At 44.5% G+C, this 19,943-nt stretch overlaps 1 protein-coding gene across 6 annotated transcripts in view; it reads right to left on the reverse strand.

The window, feature by feature from the left end:
• The window catches only part of DNAAF8 (dynein axonemal assembly factor 8), a 103,585-nt gene that overhangs the window by 70,710 nt on the left and 12,932 nt on the right, over positions 1–19,943 (reverse strand). For all 6 annotated transcript variants that reach the window (XM_053992513.1, XM_053992510.1, XM_053992514.1 and 3 more), the window contains 3 exons: positions 18,025–18,184; positions 3,282–3,473; positions 693–848 (listed from right to left, as the gene is read on the reverse strand). In XM_053992513.1, coding sequence (XP_053848488.1) covers positions 693–848; positions 3,282–3,473; positions 18,025–18,184 — 508 coding nt within the window. The remainder of the gene's footprint in view (positions 1–692; positions 849–3,281; positions 3,474–18,024; positions 18,185–19,943) is intronic.

The following is a 19,943-nucleotide window of genomic DNA, read 5'->3' on the forward strand; positions in this document are numbered from 1 at the left end:
CTGTGCTCAGGACAGGAGTTCGTATCATGTCTTATATCACATGTGCCACCTGCATGTGCTAAATTTCCAGCCTGTGTGGAAGACCTTCCAGTTTTATTGCACAGCTCAGGCTCTGGGGCCCACCAAAATTGAGGGCACAGGCTTATGTCCTGCTTTCAGGCCTCAGCTCCTGGCAGTCAAATAAAACTAATTCCTCCTCCTGTGCCACACTCTTCACATGGTTAAAATAAAGGAGGAGAAACCAGAATAGGTGCCAAAAGATGTGTCTCCTCCAAATCCAGCTAAATTTCTGCAGTGTGAGGTTACAGCTAATGAGCAATTTACAAAAAATGATGCCACAGAGAGCTGATTTCTGGTCTGCACATAACATAAATGCAACATTGTTAGATTATGCCCTTTTCTGATTCAATGATGGGGCAACTGAGAGGTGTTTTAAAAACTTTTGTTCTATTTTCAGTCTCATGTGAAGGGTGAGACAACACAGATGTTAAAATTCAAGCTATCCCAATTAGAAGCCTAAATGCCGTAACCTAACTGAGGAGAGCTTGGGCTGGCAATCAGCTGTAAGCAATCCTTCTGTCCCCCATCCCAGTCTGGGCAGCTCTTCCACTGCTTGAATTGGCACATCCAGGCCTGCTGCTCAGTGCTGAGCAGTGCTTGCACAACTACCAGGTGTAAATGCTGCTACTCACTCCTGACTCGTGGGTCTGGGGGCAGCTCTGGGCTGAAGGTTCCTCTGGTGCCACCAGGCAGGCGTAGAGGGCCAAGCCTTCCTCTCTCCAGGCCTGCTGCAGCCCCACCACCTCAAATGGAACCTTGGGGCCATCCTTCCTCTTCACAGGAGGCACCTGGAAATCCATTGGAACATAATTCCATTTTAGATGGACTGAAAAAAAAGCCCTTTATCTTGCTCTGTTGCTTCTGAGTAGAGCCCCACAACAACCCAGGGAGAACTCTGCTTTGATTAGTAGATTAGCTGTGGTTTAGCCAGTAGAAAAATCAATAAAGACCAAATTAAATAGGAATAACACATTGCTTTTGATAAGCCATAGGATTTATTTTCACAATGAGGACTTGCAAGCTCTGACTTCCACCAGTTTCACTATGTGGAAGCAGGAATTCCCATTATTTCCCTGGTCCAGCAGGGTGAGCACAGAGCCCCTGCCAAGGCTGTCCAGAATGTTCCTGTCACAGCAGCACCTGTGTGCCTTTACCAGTGACACTGAGATCAATCCAATCTCAGCTACAAATCAGTGCAAGGGGATGATGCCATGCTAAGGGGCTGCTGCAGGCTTCCCCAAGAAGCCCAAATTAATAGCCCAAACCCCCTCAATCCCCATCCTGTGAATCCCCTTTTAGTTGGGCTGAGGTAATTTCTTTTTCATGGATTTTTTTGTGCACATGTGTGTGGGAGGCAAACATTCTATTTTCCAGTTTATAGGTCTGAATTAAAGCAAAAAGAGTAAAAAGTGACTTCTGCAACCCCAAGACATAAATTATTATTGTGAATATCAGTTTAAATCCAGGGAGAAGGTTCCAGAAGGACAGACTCTTTAGGTTGCTCAAAGTCAGATAAAACATAATCTACTTTAGCATGCAAAATACATTAAAATCTTGATCATAAGTTGGAAAAGAGAAAGGAAAGACACTTGAAACAGCCTGGAAAGGCACTGGAATGCTGCAAAATGTCCAGGGCATCTGGTGAAAAGGGGCAGAAAACTCTGGGAAAGCCAGACACAGGGAATCAGCAAAGCCAGGAGAAAGGAAAAGCAGAGGTACGTGATCCAGAACATGCTCTGGATGGGGAGAAAGGCAAGTCTGAGCTACAGGACTGTAATTCCCTCCCAGGCCTCTGGTGGATGCAGAAACTCCAGGTCTTGTTTTCCTGGTTTATACCATCACCAGTCTCTAGGTGCATTATCAGCTCTATTTACTGCATTTACAGGGAGATAAAGGCCTTTAAAAACATGCTTTTAACACAGGGCCAGGTTGGATTTTCAAACTGCTGCACAGCTCAGCTGGATCACTCAAAACACCAGCACCAAGTCCTCCCCTGCTTTGGATTCCCATGAGGGATTCTGCACCATCCAAGGGACCACTGCTCCCAGCTGGCAGCATCCAGCACATCTCCACTGGAATCAGTAAGGATATGCTGATTTACACAAGCCAGTCCATGGAATTGCATGGATTACCAGATGAGAACTTGGTCTAAAAATGCCTCAACATTTCCAATTCTTTCAGTGAAAGAAATGCAACCTTCTTCATTGCTATCCAACAGCAATTTCAGAGCCTGTGTAGAATAAATTGGTGGATTTTACCCCAGTTTTTCTTGGGCACAGAATCCATCTGAACATCTGAGCCTACACCCAGCAGAGTGACACAGCCCTGGAAGCTGAGGTACCCTTGTAGCCTTTCAGGCTCAGAGAGAACTGCTGCAAGTCAGAGCTCAGTTGGTTTTTTTTTATGGGAATAACACAAGGGAAGAGAGTTCACACTGCAGCTGGTCACAAGCCAATGAGTCTGAACGGAAAATTCAGGATGCAGGGCTGTTCCAGTGGCAACTTTCATTAGCACTGAACTAACACTAAAGAATGTTAACAATGTTTTAATGCAAGCACGAACATCATTAACAATTAATTGTGTTTAAGGGGAGTTTAAGTGATTTAAAAGCCTGGCTGCTCAGGATGAAATCTACCTTGACTGTGTGGATCAGTATTGGTATCCCAGTCTCTCCCAGGGAAAAGAATAAGGCCACTGAGCAGAGTGGGAAGGAAAAATATACATTGGGGAGGAAAAATACACTGTTTTCTCTTGGGAATAAAGGGTAATATGGATGGGAAAGAGAGAGGATGGGGTGGTTTCTTTAGAGGAGGAAAACACGTGAACCAAAGGACAATTAAGGCAGCTCCTCACTTGTTCATAGCACTCTCGACTGTCAGGAAGGGTCTGTTCTTATCTACAACAGTGAAAACCAGGAGCCTGTGTCCATTGCTAAGGACAAAGCCTAACACCCAGCAGTCACTTTCAGCAATTGAAAATCTGGCTCAACAATTTTTCACTTCTTCATAAACTCCAGCCACAACCCAGCTCCACTGACTCCAGCGAGACTTTTATTTACAGACTCTGAGGTGAGTTAGAACATAATTTCCACTTTGTTCAGCCACTGTTTTGTAGCTCTTGAGGGAAAAAAAAGGAGATTTCAAGAGTGGTTATGCATTCACTGGAGGTCCAAACACAGCCCTCACCCCCCAGAGCCTTTTGTGCCAGGTCACTGCACTCACCAGGGACAGCAGCCAGGTCACCAGGGCCAGGTAGATGTTGGCTGCTCCCAGCACCTTGTCAGGCACCTGCCCCTCACACTGATCCATGGCCACTTGGCCACAGCTTGCCAGCCAAATGGTCATCAGCAGCACCTCCTTTTGCACACTGTAGGATCCAGGCAACGTGTCAATAGCTGGCAAAAAAGAGGCTTCCTGTCCAAAAAAAAGACAGCATGAAAATGAAAGTCACTTGGATTACTGGAAGTATATTCATCATCAGGAATTAATTATATTCATTGCCATCACAGGAGGGGCATTTAACACCCAGAGAGCATTTATCAAAGAGGGAGAATGAGCCATAAAAGCCAGGTTGTTCCATCAGTGACACCTGCCTGAGCACTGCAGGTTTTCTTGGACAGCTGTCACCTGGGTCCTCATTTAGTCACACACTGCCTGGTGAATGGAAGGTTACACAGTCACAGCTGTAAAAGTGTGATTGAATTTATTCTGTATTCAAGACTCAGTGTTTGGGTTTTTGGGTTTTTTTTTAATCACTGAAAAGCCCTCAAACAAGCCTGACAGTGTGAAAACTCATTATTTTCTGCTTCACCTAACATCCCTCATTTCAGAGATGAGGTCACAGTTAAGGGAACTCACCTCCTTTCTTTACTTCAGCATTGATAGTTGGTTATTTAGGATGCAAATTCCCTCTCCTTTAAAAGAACTGTTCAAAACACAACTTCAGTCTTGAACTGTGGACTTGTAGTTTTTTTGTCCTTCGACAGATGCTGCAGATGTAATTATTGGCTGTCTTCTTCTTCCTATCTATATTCAACTTGATGCCCCTGGCATTTCTTTGGTAAATCAAGCAGCAAATCCCTAAAATCCCAAAGATTCTCCAGTACTGCTCCTTGATAGTTACCATCACAGAATCATGGAAGGGTTTGGCTTGGAAGGGGCCTTAAAAGTCATCTTCTTCCACCCCTCCCACAGGCAGGGACAACTTCCACTGGACCAGGCTGCTCCAAGCCCCATCCAACCTGGCCTCATGTAGCCCATAATGAGGATTTCTGCCCACACCACTACACTGAATGAACCTTAACTTGATTTACCTGAATTTACTCTGAAAGCAAAGTAAGCTAAATCCAATTAGGGTCACTTTAATTCTGAATTAAAATGTCCAAAAGTGTGTTTCACGACTAATCCACTTGACAAGTTAATGTAGCTTGACTTTTGTGCTGGTCCTCAAAACAGACAACTTCTTAAAATGGTTTAACAAGGAATCAAACTAAAGCAGCTCTACTGTGTCACCCAGTGTTTCGGTACCAAATAAAACTGTAAATTAGTAATAAAGGCAAAACAGCCATGCAAACGTGTGTGATGCTGCAGATCTGTATTCATTCATGTTGCTGTAGTCCTGGGGTGCCAACAGAATTCCTCAGGGTTTTGACCCTTCCACTGAAATCCCCTGAGGATTGGGATTGAAAGAAACTCTGGGACCATGAGGGAAAAGTGACCTTCCCCTATACCCTGTGTTGGAGAAAGGATTCTTCCCTCTTCCCTCAACAAGGGTGTGGGGATCAATGAGAGGAGGTAATTTAAGAGCTAATGACATAAACAGGATCTATAAGTAATGTTTCAGCAGGAAATCTCCAACTATTCCAATCTTCCTTGGCCCAGCAGGTTTTCTGATCAAAATCAGGGAAGTTTACTCATTAAGGTTCTTTCTGACTGAAGTTTTGGTGAAGGCTGGACCTTCCCTCTCCTCCCTCTGCCAGCCTCCTCACCCCAACAAGAAACTAAGTGTAGAGCTTGTATAACTTCTGAAATATTAAGACTAATGAACAAAAAAGGAGCTAATCCAATTTAATTCTGGGCAAGAATAGCTGAGATACAACTGGTGCTTTCTGGGTATGGCTTCCCACAGCACTGCCCAGTTTACCCCAGTCTGCAGAGGAGAGTTCAATCTGCCCATGTTACACTGGCTTTTATTTGTGAAGTATTAGGTTATAAAAAGCCTAAAATTACTCAAATGCTGGGCTATTTTTGGTTGCTCTGGCTGGAATTGTGCTGCCACTCAGAGACAGCAGCTGATTGCAGTCAAGTGCCAGCAATTACCAAACAGTAAATAAGATAAAATTTCCTATTCCCAAATTCTTGCTATTTTATTTTGCAACTATAGTTTATGTCATTACAAGTTGCAGCCCTTCAGCTCAGTTTCCCAACCAGCCTCCATCCCCAGCTCTGGCCTTTTTTCCTCCACGCTCACACAACAACAGTGCAAGGAGGAGCAGCAACCACAGTGAGCAGCCAAGGAGTGACCTCTGCCCAAATCCACACCGCAGGGAAATGAGGAAAAAGGAATTGCAAGACTGTTGTAAAATGCAGGCAAACCCAATGGGAAGAAATTATGATGTCCAACTCCACCTCAGAAGGCTGAATGATCTCCCCACTGTAACTATGCTAAAATACATTAATATACTATATAAAGGAAGATATTCAAACTACAAACCTACTTGTTCTAACTATATCTCTAACTCAACTCGTGACCCTCTCTGAGAGTGCAGCCACAGGTGGATTGGATTGGCCACCAGGCTCAAACAATCCTCACCAGAATCCAATCAAGCAATCACCCCAGGTAAACAATTCTCCAAACACATTCCACATGGGAAAAACAAGGAGCAGAAATAGAAATTGTTTTCTCTTTCTTCTCTCTGTGCACCTCTATGAAAAAACCTGAGAGAGAGAGAGAAATGTGCTTGCCACACAAGATAACTTCAAGGCAGCCACATAATCCAGCCTGCAGTGACAGTGGTGACGAACTTCCACAGAGGAAGGGCACATGGATGGGATATTGGGAAGGAATTGTTGCCTGGCAGGGTGGGCAGGCCCTGGCACAGGGTGCCCAGAGCAGCTGTGGCTGCCCCTGGATCCCTGGCAGCACCCAAGGCCAGGCTGGATGGGGCTTGGAGCAGCCTGGGATAGTGGAAGGTGTCCCTGCCCATGGCAGGGGTGGTACTGGATGGGCTTTAAGTTCCTTTCAACCCAAACCATCCTGTGATTCCATGATATTCCCAAAGGAAACTATTATTCATTAAAATTAATTTGAAAAAGTGGCAATTTACCTCTATATTATTCTTATAATTTTAAACCAGAGCTGTTTATGATAAGAGCAAGCCAAGGCCTAGTGGGCACAAGATTGCCAGCCAAGATTAAGATCATTTTATTTCTAATAAAATAGCTCAGAGTGGTTAAATGATGCTTTTGTTGATGTTTTTTAAAAGAGTAGTTAGCATTACTCTTCCTACACATCCATGTTAGATTGGACAAAGAGTTTCAAAGACTGTGAAACATTAATGCCAAAGCTGTGAGAGGCTGGAATGACCAAGTTTATGAGCCAGGCAACAACTTCACAAAGACTTCCCAGCAGAATCAACTCATCCAGCCCAAGGAGTTGCCCCAGTGGCAGGAGAGGCCAAGGAAAAAAGCAATTTTTTACTTTAATAGATACAGTCTCTCCTTTTGAGGTAAACAAAACTTCAATAGTTCCCTCCCAGCACCTTTTCCAACACTAACATGGAAGCAAGGCAGCATGTTCCATCCAAATACCCTCTCTGCTCCACTGGAGAGTGTGCAGCAGCAAAAGCTCCATCCAAACATCCCCTGCTGGGAAAAGGAAGAGAGGTTAAACTCACACAATCTCCTCCTTCACCACAGAGGGGTAAGTGAGGGAGAAGGGGAGGAATAGGAAGACTATCACTCTCATTGGCTGGAGGTTTAATCAAAATAATTGTTTTCAGCCCTGTCTAAATTTATCCTCCTATGTCATCTGCACCCTAGCTTGGATCCCAGATTTAAGAGGCAATCCCTGATGAATGGCAAATTACTGACTGCAGAACTCTTTTGCCAAACGATGCATCTGCTGTGGGTTTGTAAATGTGAGCTGATTTCTAAGTGCTGGAGCAGCTCGAGCTCATCTCTCTAATGAACCTTCCCCCCTCACTGCACAGCTGCTCTGGCATTCCATGTTCCTGCTCTGCCCTGGACAGAGCTCGTGGTGCAGGACATAACCATGATGATTGTGTGGTTATATCCCCATTTTCCACACAGTCACATGGGAAATGTAGGATTTTTAGGACACATTTAACAATTCTGGCCATCTAAGGCAAAGCAGATTATCACTATTCCACGGCTTCTAAAAATTCTTGCATTAGATGAAGACATATTGGAAATGTCAAGTGTTTGTTCATTTTCATTCTGTGGGGAAGGAAAAATGATGACAATGCCATCTGTTAGATGATTTGAAACTCCACATTAAAGCATGGAATAAACCCCGAAACCATTCAAAAAACTGCATTATCACTGCAAAGTGGGAGCAAGGGGTGAGAATGAGGAGAGAGAGGATCTGCAGTTCCTGCATGCAACTGGCAGAACACTCTGGAATTAGGAAGTTGACTTTTCCTGATGAAAAGGAGAGTACAAGTGATGTTTAATGGTCTGAATGGTCTTTCTGTAAATGCATTTCTGTACCAGAGTCACTCTGTGGCACCACTGCCTTTCTGAGCATCATGCCCAGGTTATGGATCTGAAAAACATGATGGGGGCAAGTTGGTATTGAAATTTCTTATGTGGATGAGGCTCAGATTGCTCAAATGGAGGAATTATGGTGCTCCAAAGCAGAAAACTCTGCCAAGGGAGGTTGCAGGGATTCAGGGAGCTGTGTAATGGAGCATTATTTGCTCTGATCTCCATAGTTTTCAATTCACTTAGAGCACTCCAGATCTTGAGAGTTTAAGTTAAAAATATAATAATAAATAAAATGTCTTTGCTGACAGTTTTCTTGCTCTGGACAATTATTCTTAGTCTTGGGTATGAAGAAAAAAACCTCTTAACTGCACTAAGGGAATTCTCAGTGGCTTCACTGGAGTTAATGGCTCATCTATCAAAGATGTGGATAAACCCTCTTCCATGAGGGGCAAGGATCTGATCTATAGGATTTGTTAGTAGAGAGATGCTGTGGATAACACAGGATCAAAATATTTTTGGTCCAAATTCAATAAGTTAAAAAAAACATTCAAATAACCGGTAACAAGCAGCTTTTTTTTTTTTTTTTTTTTTTTTTACATATAATTTCTTCTTTATTTTTGACAAGTGGGAAAATTTTCTGACAAAGGCTCAGCTCAGGTAAACACTGACCTGAGAAGTGCATTACAATTGAAACCAAAGTAACACTGAGTCTTACTTGAGTTTGTTTGCTTTCCAAGCCTTAATCATTAAAAATGAGAAGTGCCTTTTCCATGATTGGTGTTTACACTCCAGTAACACTTGGAGAGGCTCAGAAGGATTCCCAGCCTCATTGTGCTGGTGTTCTGAGCACATGTAACAAAAAGTTCCTCCTCTAATGAGTTTATGCTCCTGGTTAATGAGAAGCAGCTGAAATGAGTAAAGGAAGTTTAATTACTTACACATTTCATGTGAGCACAAGACTGGGAATGGTGAACTTATGCCTCAGTCCTGGCTCTGGAATGAAGTATTTCTCTGTGGAACTGTAAAGTGAGGATAATATTTCCTTATCCTGGTCCCTGTCTAGCTGGATTAATTATCAAGACTCTGTAAAGTGCCCTGAAGAGGAAGAGTGTAAGATTATCAACAAACTTTCAAAATTAACCTCTGTTCCCTTTCCTGCTCCTCAAAGTGTTGTGGCCTCTCAGTCCCCTCAGCATGATCTTATCTGCATCTTCCACTCGTTCTTCAAAGGATTCCAACCTGCCTCACACATGAAATGTGTCAGCACTTCCAGGCCCTCCAAGGGAAAGGAATTGCCTGTGCTCATTTGGAAATGCTGGGACAGAGCATGGAATTGGTCCTCAGCCATCTGAAATCTAGGCTGGCCTTTGGCATGTGCTCCAAGCTGGGTTTAAATCCCATGGAAATGGCTCTGCTCAGATACTTCAGGAGATTCCCAGGGGGTTGGAACAAGAGAATTCTGAAGGTCCCTTCCAACCCAAACCATTTGGGATTGGTTCTATGATTCACCACATATTTATCAACTTGGGGAAAGCCTCGGTTTTTTCTTCCCATCTATTTATCTTTATCTTTTTTATTTATCATTTCCCCTGATACTCTATGGAAATACCCAAAGAAATAAAGGATAATAAAGGGTCTGGAGGAGGAAACTGCTCAGCTGCTTTATCAGGAAGTTTTAGCAGAGCTAAAGTGGCTTGTTCTACAGACTGTCAGCTTCCAATTAAAATGGATTGTATCCAGTTTATCACAGGCTCTGCCTTCTTCCCTCCAGCTATAAAACACCCTTCAGACCTGTGAATTTGGGGCTTTGTGATCCTGAGAACTTCTAAGTGCTTACAGTGCTCCCTGAAGCTCGTGGGAACTCCAGGTGCTTGGCACAGAGCTGGGTAGAGCTCTGTGTTTGCAAAATAAAAATAACTGCACGATTCTTCCACTCCATACTCTCGGATAAAGCCCAGAATTCCATTCCCTGCCACTGAGAATAATGCCCCATAATGAGTATTTGTGAAATAATGTGTTTACAAGTTGTGACCAAGCTTATCCCCTTGTGTGCTGAGATTTGGAACACAAGCCCAGCCTAAGTCAGTGCTGAACAAGAAGGCATGAGGGAAACCAGGAGTGTAGTTTAAATCCTGCAGTTCCTTTAACAGACAAGCCTGTACATCCCCTTGGAAGAACAGAGGGGCAGGTTCAGCCTCCTTTCATCTACAAATAGCATCAGTGATCACAGCCCTGAGGTAAGGCCAGGAGTTGGGAATTCTATTTTGATTCCAAGAGAGAGAATTACAGCAGCAAAGGTTTGTTTCTCTGTGTAATTAAACGTGACTGGCACTTGTTCAGAGCCACTGCAAACCCAGGGCAGCTCTTCGTGCTGCCAGCACAGGGCCTGGCACACTGCAGGACCTGAGGAGACAAAAAGCTCAGATATGGTTTTGTGTCCTCCTGCCCTCTCTGGGATAAGAAATAGAATCTGGCTCATGGACATTTTACATTATTGTCTTCAAGTTTAATGTGAACATCCTGCTAATGTGAATGGAGGAGTATTCAGGACCTCTACTGGCAGCAAGCTCATGCATGGAATCCTGGAAACTCTGCTCCTTTTTCCTTGTATTAACCTTTCCATTAAGTAACAGCAACCAATGTTCCCATCTGTCAGACTCAGGCAGGAGTGTATTGAGGAATAAGCCTAAACTCCTTTTAATCACTTCCAAGATATGCCGAGGACTATAAAGGATTAAATATCTCACATTATCCTGGGGCCTTTCCAAACTGCAGTCAGAGAAACAGCACTGCAAGATCTCGTTGCTTTGTGAAGCCCTGGTTCTTCAATTCCTTCCACAGCTGGAAAAAGCACAAATGTGGGAGCCCCTGGGAACCATCAGAGTGGCTCTCCAGGTTTACATGGAAGGTTCTCCATGGCTTTTTGGTGACCCTGTTGCATTCAGCACAGGTGAATTTCCTGGTTCTGAGCAACTTGGCTGGAAAACCTCTTAAAGTAGCCAAAGGTTATGAAAGCAGCTTTACTGTGTGGCTCTTGGACCTGCTCTGGTGGTGTGAGCAGACCTGGGGAGAGGAGCCATGAAGATGGGAAATGCAATCTGCCCTAAGAGTGCCTGGGAACTTCCATAACATTCCTGACTCTGGGAACACAGAATTCACAGAATGAATTCACAGAATGACCAGGCTGGAAGGGAGCTTAAAGATCATTGAGCCCAACCCATGCCCTAACACCTCAATTAAACCATCAAAACATCAATTAAACCCACACCCTAAGACCTCAATTAAACCATCAAAACAAATCCAGTCTTTTTTTAAACACATCCATGGAGAACAAACTCCTCCTGTGTGGAGGGAGGTGTTTATAACACAGACAGGTAAGGCCTGGACCCTCTGCTTGCCTATTAAGGCAAATCCTCAGGTCAGATCTGTGCCATCCTGAGCCTCAGCTCCTGGGATTTGTGCCCACAGCCAGGGACAGCAGGAAGCAGCTACTCCACCAAAGTGCTGTGCCAGCAAATCCCCCCATTTGCTTTCCCTGGCACCATGTGGGAAGATGAAGAGGAGGCCAGAAACACAGGCTCTGTGCCAGCTGCCAGCCACCCATGCTAGAAAAACATTTCCTTGGGATCTTCCATCTATTCCAAATGCTGTGAGCTGGGCTGGTGGCACAAACAGGAATCTTGGCCTCCTGTCTCTGTGTGCTAAGTTTAACTCCATCTCTAATTGCCTTAGTTTATTTTTAAGCCTTTCTTGAGTCGAGGCAGCGGATTCATTAAGCACAAGAGATTTTAATCTTGTTTCAGGAACTCATTAAATGCCTGGCAGGAAAAAAAAAAAAGGAGGAATTCAGGGGCCATCTGGTGGCACTGCTTGCCATAACCTTGGCATCTGCCCAACAGGGAGAGCACCTGGAGCCAGGCAAAACCCAAACTCAGCTCTGGTGTCCAAAAAAAATTACTGTAGGAAATATTTGGTGATTTTTACAATTAATGGGGGTTTTAAAAGCTATATTAAAAGAATAGTGAGGGCTAAATGCTGTTGTAATTACATTCACTCAGATGCAGTTGCTTTGGCCCAGTGTCAATGAAAACATTTGCTCACAGGTGATTTGTATTACCAGGATCACCTTTGGAGTAATACAGATATAGAAAAATTCAACTACTGTGTAACAAAATCGTTATAATCATAAAAAGATTTTATAGGTTTCCTCAGCTTCTCCAAATAGATGTACTGCACCACATTTTGGGGGATAAATTGGCATTTCTGTAAGGAAGTGGCACAAAACCTATTCCTTCACGAGTGGTTGATCAGGCCTTTGTCCATTCTTTAAGTGGAGACATTAATTTGACTTTCTTACAGTCCTTTTCCTTTATCCATTTTCCACCCAGCAATAAAAGTGTTATATTTTTAAATAGTGCTGAGGCCATCATCTCAGTGCAGTCATGTGAGCAGCTCCAGTGGAGCTGGGGAGGTGCCCAAGTGCCCTGGCCCAGCAGGTGAAGTGCTGGGTTGGGATCCCGGGATCCACAATGTCCTTGAACAACCCAGAGATGGAAGGAAAGGGCAATTTCCAATGCTGATGTCACCATTGCCTCAAAAAGATCAAAACACCCATGGAACAGCAATGGCAATCACAGGCACCTATTTAAGGAAGACAGGTAAAGAATCAAAAGCATTTCACTGACAATTTGCAGATCAAGGCACCTCCTACTTAAAAATAACTTCTGAGGCCAGTAGCTGAACTAAAAATACTTGTACAAGTTTTGGAAATCAATCCCTACTTTCAGGCAGATCGTGCTGATGCAGGGTAACTGTCCCAGTAGCAGAATGTACAGCACTTCAGCACCACTCTGGATGGTAAATATGGATTTTGTCAGGGATTTTCCCCTGAAGAAATATATGATCAAAGAGAGAACAAGGCCACCAAAGGGTGAGGAAGGATTTGACCATAATATATTGGTAATTTTATCTTCCAGTTTGTAAAAGGTGTTTAAACTGAGACACAGAATAAACCATTTTCTATTCCTTCTGGGAACACAACAAAAATAAGCTTAAATTGGAGAGGGAATAATTTAAATTAGACTTAATGAAAAGCTTTACAACTCTAAGGATAATTAAACAGCAGCATGTACTACCTGGGAGTCAAGGAATCCTCACCATTGAGGATTTCAAGACCAAGTTCTATAAAGAAGTAATTTTGTGGCAATACAGGTCGAACATCTTGTGGTTGAGAGTTCTCCCTGACACCAGTGAGCTGAGTCAATGGTGTGTTAACATAAAGAGCCTGCTGATTTTGACAAAAAGGTGATGGAGCCTGTGTTTACAAGATGGAAAGGAAAGTACCCACATCATCTATTTGTTAAGGTAGAATGACTCTGTTGTGCCTGGATGTTTTTGATTTGTAAGGCAGCTGTAAGGCTAAGCTGCAATAAGATGAGGATCATGGTAATATAATTACTAATACAAGGTTAGTCCAAGTGATTGTGAATGCCAAGAAAAATGAGATGCCTCAGTATGAGTCAACACATTCATTTCCCAAGCACTCTGGCTGTGTAAGGGAGATAAAACTGTGTTTATTAGGGGCTGGTTACAAGGTGGCTCCTAATAGCTCTCCAACAACATTATCCTGTTCTGCCATATCATGATAAAGCAATAAATGCAGAATCAAGCTGAAGCCCTGCTGAAAACACCTACTTTTGTCTCAATAATCAAGGAGATGAGTACAAGCTAAATTCTAGATGTTCTGTGTTAAATGAATTCCAGGGCTGGATGGGCCAATGCTGGGGTTTGGTTCAAGGCCAGGTCTGACACAAGCTCAGGTGTTTCACTTCACATGGGGCTGCTGGAAAAGGAGCTCTGTGAAGCTGCTTTTCAGCAGAGACATTTCCCTTGGTCCTGGACAAGCTGCAGAGCAGCTCTACCTCTGCCTGGCCTCACCCCCCTCACCTGCACTGCCTCTGCTCTGAGTCTGTGGCTCCAGCTCAGCCCTGTTCCATCACTCCAGACCCCCTGGGCTGCCCCTGCCTTGCCTTTCTGCCCTTCCTCTTGGACGTTCCTCATTCCCACACATTTGCCAACTGGCCACCCTCACTGGAGCTGCTCCTTTGGGACCGTGGCACTGCCCTCCCTGCTGGCAAGGACTGCCCTGCCTGCCTTGCTCTCAGCTGCAGATCCTGCTTTGTCTTCCCCAAAGGTTTCCCACTGCCAGAGGGAAGGCAGGGTTAGATGGGATATTGGGGAGAAATTGTTCCCTCAGGGGGTGGGGAGGCCCTGGCACAGGATGCCCCTGGATCCCTGGAAGTGTCCAAGGCCAGGTTGGGATAGTGGAAGGTGTCCCTGGCCATGGCAGGGGGTGGGACAGGATGGGATTTAAGGTCCCTTCCCACCCAGACCTGTCTGGGATCCTGTGATATCCTTAGAATAACCTGCTTGTGCTGTTCCTGACATAAAACTCAGCTCTGAGTCTGGCAAAAGTTACCACCATTGTCTGGATCCCACCTAATGGGAATGTGACAGAAAACAACACCAGCACCAAGTTACTTATCACAATAAGCAGGATGAATGAAGTGACACATCAAACCCATTTCATTTTACATCCTCCATTTAACTGCTTTACATCCTGTGAGCATTCCTTCTGTCTCCCTCATCAATAACACTGCTCAAATAATGAAATAAACCCTGTGCTGTTCCTCTAAACTACTAATTCATCCTGACCCTACAGCAAGAATCTCACCACCACTCCGCTGGCTTTCACAGAACTCCAGCTGCTTCCATCAGTTCTGAAATAGATTCAAAGGTTAAAGTGTGGTTAGGGGGCCCAATTTCAGAGGAGATCAACTCATGCCAGTCTTAAATTTCACTAAAAGTTTGGGTGGTGCAGAGAAGGAAAAAACAAACAAATGAAACCAAAACATAGCATTAAAAACTCCAGGTTCTTCCCTGCATTATTTTGAAAACCAAGAGGTGAGCCAGATTGCCCAAGTATTCAGACACCTCCAGACATGGACCTGACAGGCAGAATTCTTAGAAAGAACCCACTGATTTCCCAGGGAATTGGAACCTGCATGTCTTGAAAATCTACTGCATCTCAGCCCCTTTTGCAGCAGCTGAAGTGACCCTGGAAGTGAATTCTCAGTCTCTCAAGTTACCTCTCCCCAAACCTGACTCTCAGAGTGAAGCTGAGGACAGAATTTGACTGAACTGGGTTAAGAAAAAGGAGACAGCACATTAAATCTGCTTTTACATTTTAGACAAGAACTCTAATGTAACCCTAATGCAGCTTTTTAAATTTCCTTTGCCAGTCTTTCCCAGCACCTCAGCTACAGTAATTGCAGAGTTTCTAAACTTTCCCTCTGATTACTATTCAATTCAATTATTTATGTACATTATAAATGGTCAGAAGAATTCTGGAAACTGTGACAAGTGTTCCAGATCTGAACATCTATCACTGCCAAAACAAAGGACTTACAAAACAAATTTGCAAGTGTGCTACTCTGTCAAACACTGGGGCTTGTTCTTTGAATCTATGTTTATATATAGATATTAGATATTTTCACTGAGACATAGCTGCCAAATTACAGGGGCTTTTAGTTTTAAATGTCAAAACAGTCAAAATTTTTTGTGTTCATAAAAAAAGAAAGAAAATAAAACCCTGTTCAAATTCAAAGGGAAAAAGTGCTGCTATCAAAGCAGATTTCAAGTAATCTTATAAAGGACTGTTGTATTTGATAGATGATGTTGATACATTTTTTAGTCTTAATTTTAATAATGAATTTTTGTGAACTAAGAGCAGAGTTGCCCAGACAACTGGTTGTGCTGATTTGCTTTTACCATTGGTGCCTTGGGAGGTCGGGCAGGTCCCCTGGAGCAGGCTGGCACTTAGCTGGGGGTCATGGAATGGGTTGGGTGGGAAGGACCATAAAGATCATCCCATCCCACCCCCTGCCACGGGCAGGGACACCTTCCACTATCCCAGGCTGCTCCAACCTGGCCTTGGACACTGCCAGGGATCCAGGGGCAGCCACAGCTGCTCTGGGCACCCTGTGCCAGGGCTTCTCCACCCTCACAGGGAAGGATTTCTCCCCAAAATCCCACCTTAGCCCTGCCCTCTGTCCTCTCTTGTCTGTAACAAGTCCCTCTCCCTCTTTCTGGGCACTGGAGCAGTTTGCACAGGCAGCAGGAGCCTGGGCTGGTGACAAATGCCCCTGTCCCTGCTGCCACAACTGGAACATCATTCCACCCCTTAGGGGAATATTTACAGCTCCAGTTCCAGCACAGATCCACCCCGAGCTCTGCTCCAGACAAAGCACATCACCAAGCCCATCCTCATGTTATTGGCATCAGCACAGCACATATGGGAAATGACCAAACACAGTAATTCTGCATTGCCTGGTGCATTGTCAGGAAGGAGAGAGCAAGGCCCACGTGGATTTCTGAGGAGCAAGTGTCTGCATCTTAATAAGGGCTAACTGGAAGTGGGTGGTACCTGCCAACAGCCAGGGAGGAGCAAATCCAAACGATCCTCAACCTCTACACTCCAAAGCAGAGCTCTGGGTGCTCTGCTGTCCTTGTCAAAGCAGGCTGGCAGAGGGAAACTCAGCTGGGAGCTTTCAGTCCTTTACTCCTCCTCACTAATCCAGTGCTAAATAAAATGAGCTTTCAAATCTCCACAACCACAGCAATCAATTTACAAAACAAACCTGAATGGTCCAGCCCCAAATCTAGGGCTGTGAAGTCTTTCAACTTTTGTACTGACAAAAGAGCTTTGTTATTGGCATTAGCCCAGAGAAATCATTATGGTGGATTCATGGTGTTTCTGCAGTTTCTCACCTCCTCTGACCTTCTCACCTGGCCTTGTGTTCAGCAGAATCAGTGCATGGATGAAGCAGGACTGCTTGACATAGAATCATGGAATGGGCTGGGAGTGATCCTAAAGCTCATCTCATTCCAACCCCTCTGCTGAGGGCAGGGACAGAGATAAATCTTCTGAAGAGTAACAACAGCCCTGTCCTCCAAGCCATAGTTAGGCTTTGGCTAAAATCAGGATCATTTCATACCCCCTTAATCAGGAGTAAAACCTATAATTAAACCCACAATCCTCAGAACCAGTCCACAAAAGTGAACTATAAAGCTGCTGGGGGCAGACAACAGGACTCAGCAGAAACAGTAAAAATATTTCACTTTTTTAGGAAAAGTTACGAAAGATCATGTAGGAGACTCTGGCTGCTGTGAAGTAGGTGACAGTGAGGCCACTGATTCCAGCAGGTCAGAACTGGAGGGCAGCTGCTTGGGGAGGTCTCCCTGCACAGGAAAGTGGGGAATTTTTCTTCCTTAGTGTGAGAGAAGAGCTGTAGGGCTGCTCCTCTCCTCAGCTGTGCTCTATAACAAACAGATTTGAAGCAATGCAATAAAAATTACATTTTGCTCCCAGCTGCCCTTGGCAGGGAGCCCTTGTGTCTTAGGCTGGGGGTGTGTATTCTGTTCCCATCTGTCAGAGGTGGGGCAGTTCTCTTCTGTTCATTGGGCAGTTTTTTCTGTATCTCTTCCATAACCAATCCTCCCTCCAGGAGATCTCTTCTGTTCATGGCCACTGAGTGTCCCTGCATGGCTGAGAAAATTCCATCATCCCATGGGGAGATGCTGTGCCCAGGGGAGGAGCCAAGCATTCCTACCTGGATCCAATCTGCCCTTGGAACAGCACAGCAGCCTTTGCCCACTGCATTCCCAGAGGAGCAGCTTTCTGCCCCACTGCATTCCCAGAGGAGCAGCTTTCTTCCCCACTGCATTCCCAGAGGAGCAGCTTTCTGCCCCACTGCATTCCCAGAGGAAGCCCAGGCCCATCTCCAGCAGCCCTGGAGCTTCAGAGGAAAACTCCAGCCCTGTCCAGGATCCTGCTCCAGCAGAAGCACAGCTGGCACTGCAGGAGGGCTGAGCCCCCATGGAATGGCACTGCTGCCACCACCCTGACCCACAGGGTGTCACCTCCTATTCTGACTCTGGCAGTGGGGTTTTTTTTGTGTTTTTGTGTTTGTATTCCTTTTCAGTTTTCCTAATAAAGAACTGTTATTCCTGCTCCCATATCTTTGCCTGAGAGCCCCTTATTTTCAAATTTATAACAATTCAGAGGGAGAGGGGGTTACATTTTCCAGTTCAGGTGAGGCTCCTGCCTTCCTCAGCAGACACCTGTCTGTTCAAACCAGGCCACCCTGCCAGGCCCAGCCCACCCTGAGCCACTGACCGTGTGGAACAGGAGCGGGGTGTTCTCTGCCATGGGCTGCTTCCCACACACCGAGCGCTGAGGCTGCCACTGCTCCAGCTGCTCCTGCAATCTGCATCTCCTCTGCCTCTCCTTCATCTCCTCTTCCTTTTGGGATAGCTCTCTTTCACTTCCTTCTCTCCTGGAAAATACACAGATTAAGCTTTTCACTTGGGGAAAAAAGCCACTTGTTCATCTTGTTGCACTTCTTTCTTTTTTTTTTTTTTTTCTCGTATTTACACCACACACTTGAGGGGGAATCATGACATGAAAGGCTAAAATAGATTTAGAAAGCAATTCTGGTGTTTGTGGGGGGACACAAGAACTTGTCAGTGGATGAAATCATCTCTCTAAGAAGAAAAACACCTCAAAGAAAAGGAGCAGAGATCAAACTTCTGATAAGTTGTAATGATCTATCTGGAGATGCAAACTCCTTTAAGCAGAGATGTGTTTGTGATGTGTCACTCCCCATCTCCACACCAAGATTCCCAGTTTACACCCATTTCTTTTCCTATCTGCTCTAGGATGGAACAGAGATAAAGTTCCCCTGATCCCAAGACCTCCTATCTTTCTACACCTGGATGCCCACAGAAGGTTTCATTTGCCCTTTCTGTGGCAAAGTTCAATTTCTTCTGAATTCTTCCAGCCCTAGGTGCCCCAGCAATAATTAGAATAGCAAGACAGAAAACTGAAATCAGTGAAAATCACTGAGTTACCACTCAGAGACAATAAATAACCCACATTCTTGCCTGGCCATGGGCTGCCATTTCAGGCTAACAGGTAATCAAAATGGAGTTTAATATTCCTGATGGAAGCAATGAGCATAATGTCAGGAATTCCAGAGGGAAAAAACCCTGCAATCAACCACCTGCCATTTAAAGCAGGTACACAGGAGCTGAGGTGTCTAAGTGGTAGGGCAGCAAGTGTTTAACTCTGACACAGTAATAGTCTCCAGAGCAGGCAGATCTTGACTCTTTCCAGGGCTCATATGTCAAAGTCAGAATGTTAAATTTCACTCTGAAAATAGCAGGATATAACCTTTGAAAATGCAGCATAATGGGGCTCTCCCAAACAGTTGGGCAGGTGCACAAGGCAATCACCTGATTTCACTTTGAAATTAGACCTTCTGCAGAATACACCACATTTAACTAAGCCCAGGGAGGCAGATGCCCAAATAACTCTGCAATTTCCTCAACTGATATCACTCTTATTTCTATTTTTTTAAAGCTTTCCAAGATGTTCCTGTGGCATTCCTCACGGGTGTACTTAGTAATTCCAAGATCTTACACTTTTCTTGTTGGCAAAGAGTCAGAATTGCTTTGTTTGGAAGAAAAAAATTACAAGGGGATACTGATACATCTTCCAGTTTCTAAAAGGTGTTTAAACTGAGAAACAGAATAAACCATTTTCCATTCCTTCTGGGAACACAACAGAAATAAGCTTAAATTGGAGAGGGAATAATTTAAATTAGACTTAATGAAAAGCTTTACAACTCTAAGGATAATTAAACAGCAACATGTACTACCTGGGAGTCAAGGAATCCTCACCATTGAGGATTTCAAGACCAAGTTCTATAAAGATCTGCCAGGAGATATTAGATTTTACCTCACTCTTTATTGGCACAGGGAGACTGACCCTTCCAGACCTGTTTTCTAGGAAGCTGTGCTTAGGAAATCTCAGTGCTGTTGTTCCTAAAGGAGATCAATACTGTGTTATCATCCTCTTCTGTAGAATAAAAGCTAAAGAAAAAGGCTCCATTTCCAGTGTCAGAAGTTCCATAGCTCATCTAATGCCAGGCCCCACTGAGGCTGCCTCTAAACCTTCCAGCAGTAGCTGCCAGGACTGTTGTTCTTGCCAGGTAACAAATCCAGACACCCTCTTGCTCCAACTCACAGCCCAGG

Source organism: Vidua macroura, chromosome 16, assembly GCF_024509145.1.
Source record: "Vidua macroura isolate BioBank_ID:100142 chromosome 16, ASM2450914v1, whole genome shotgun sequence".
NCBI classification, from domain to species: Eukaryota; Metazoa; Chordata; class Aves; order Passeriformes; family Viduidae; genus Vidua; species Vidua macroura.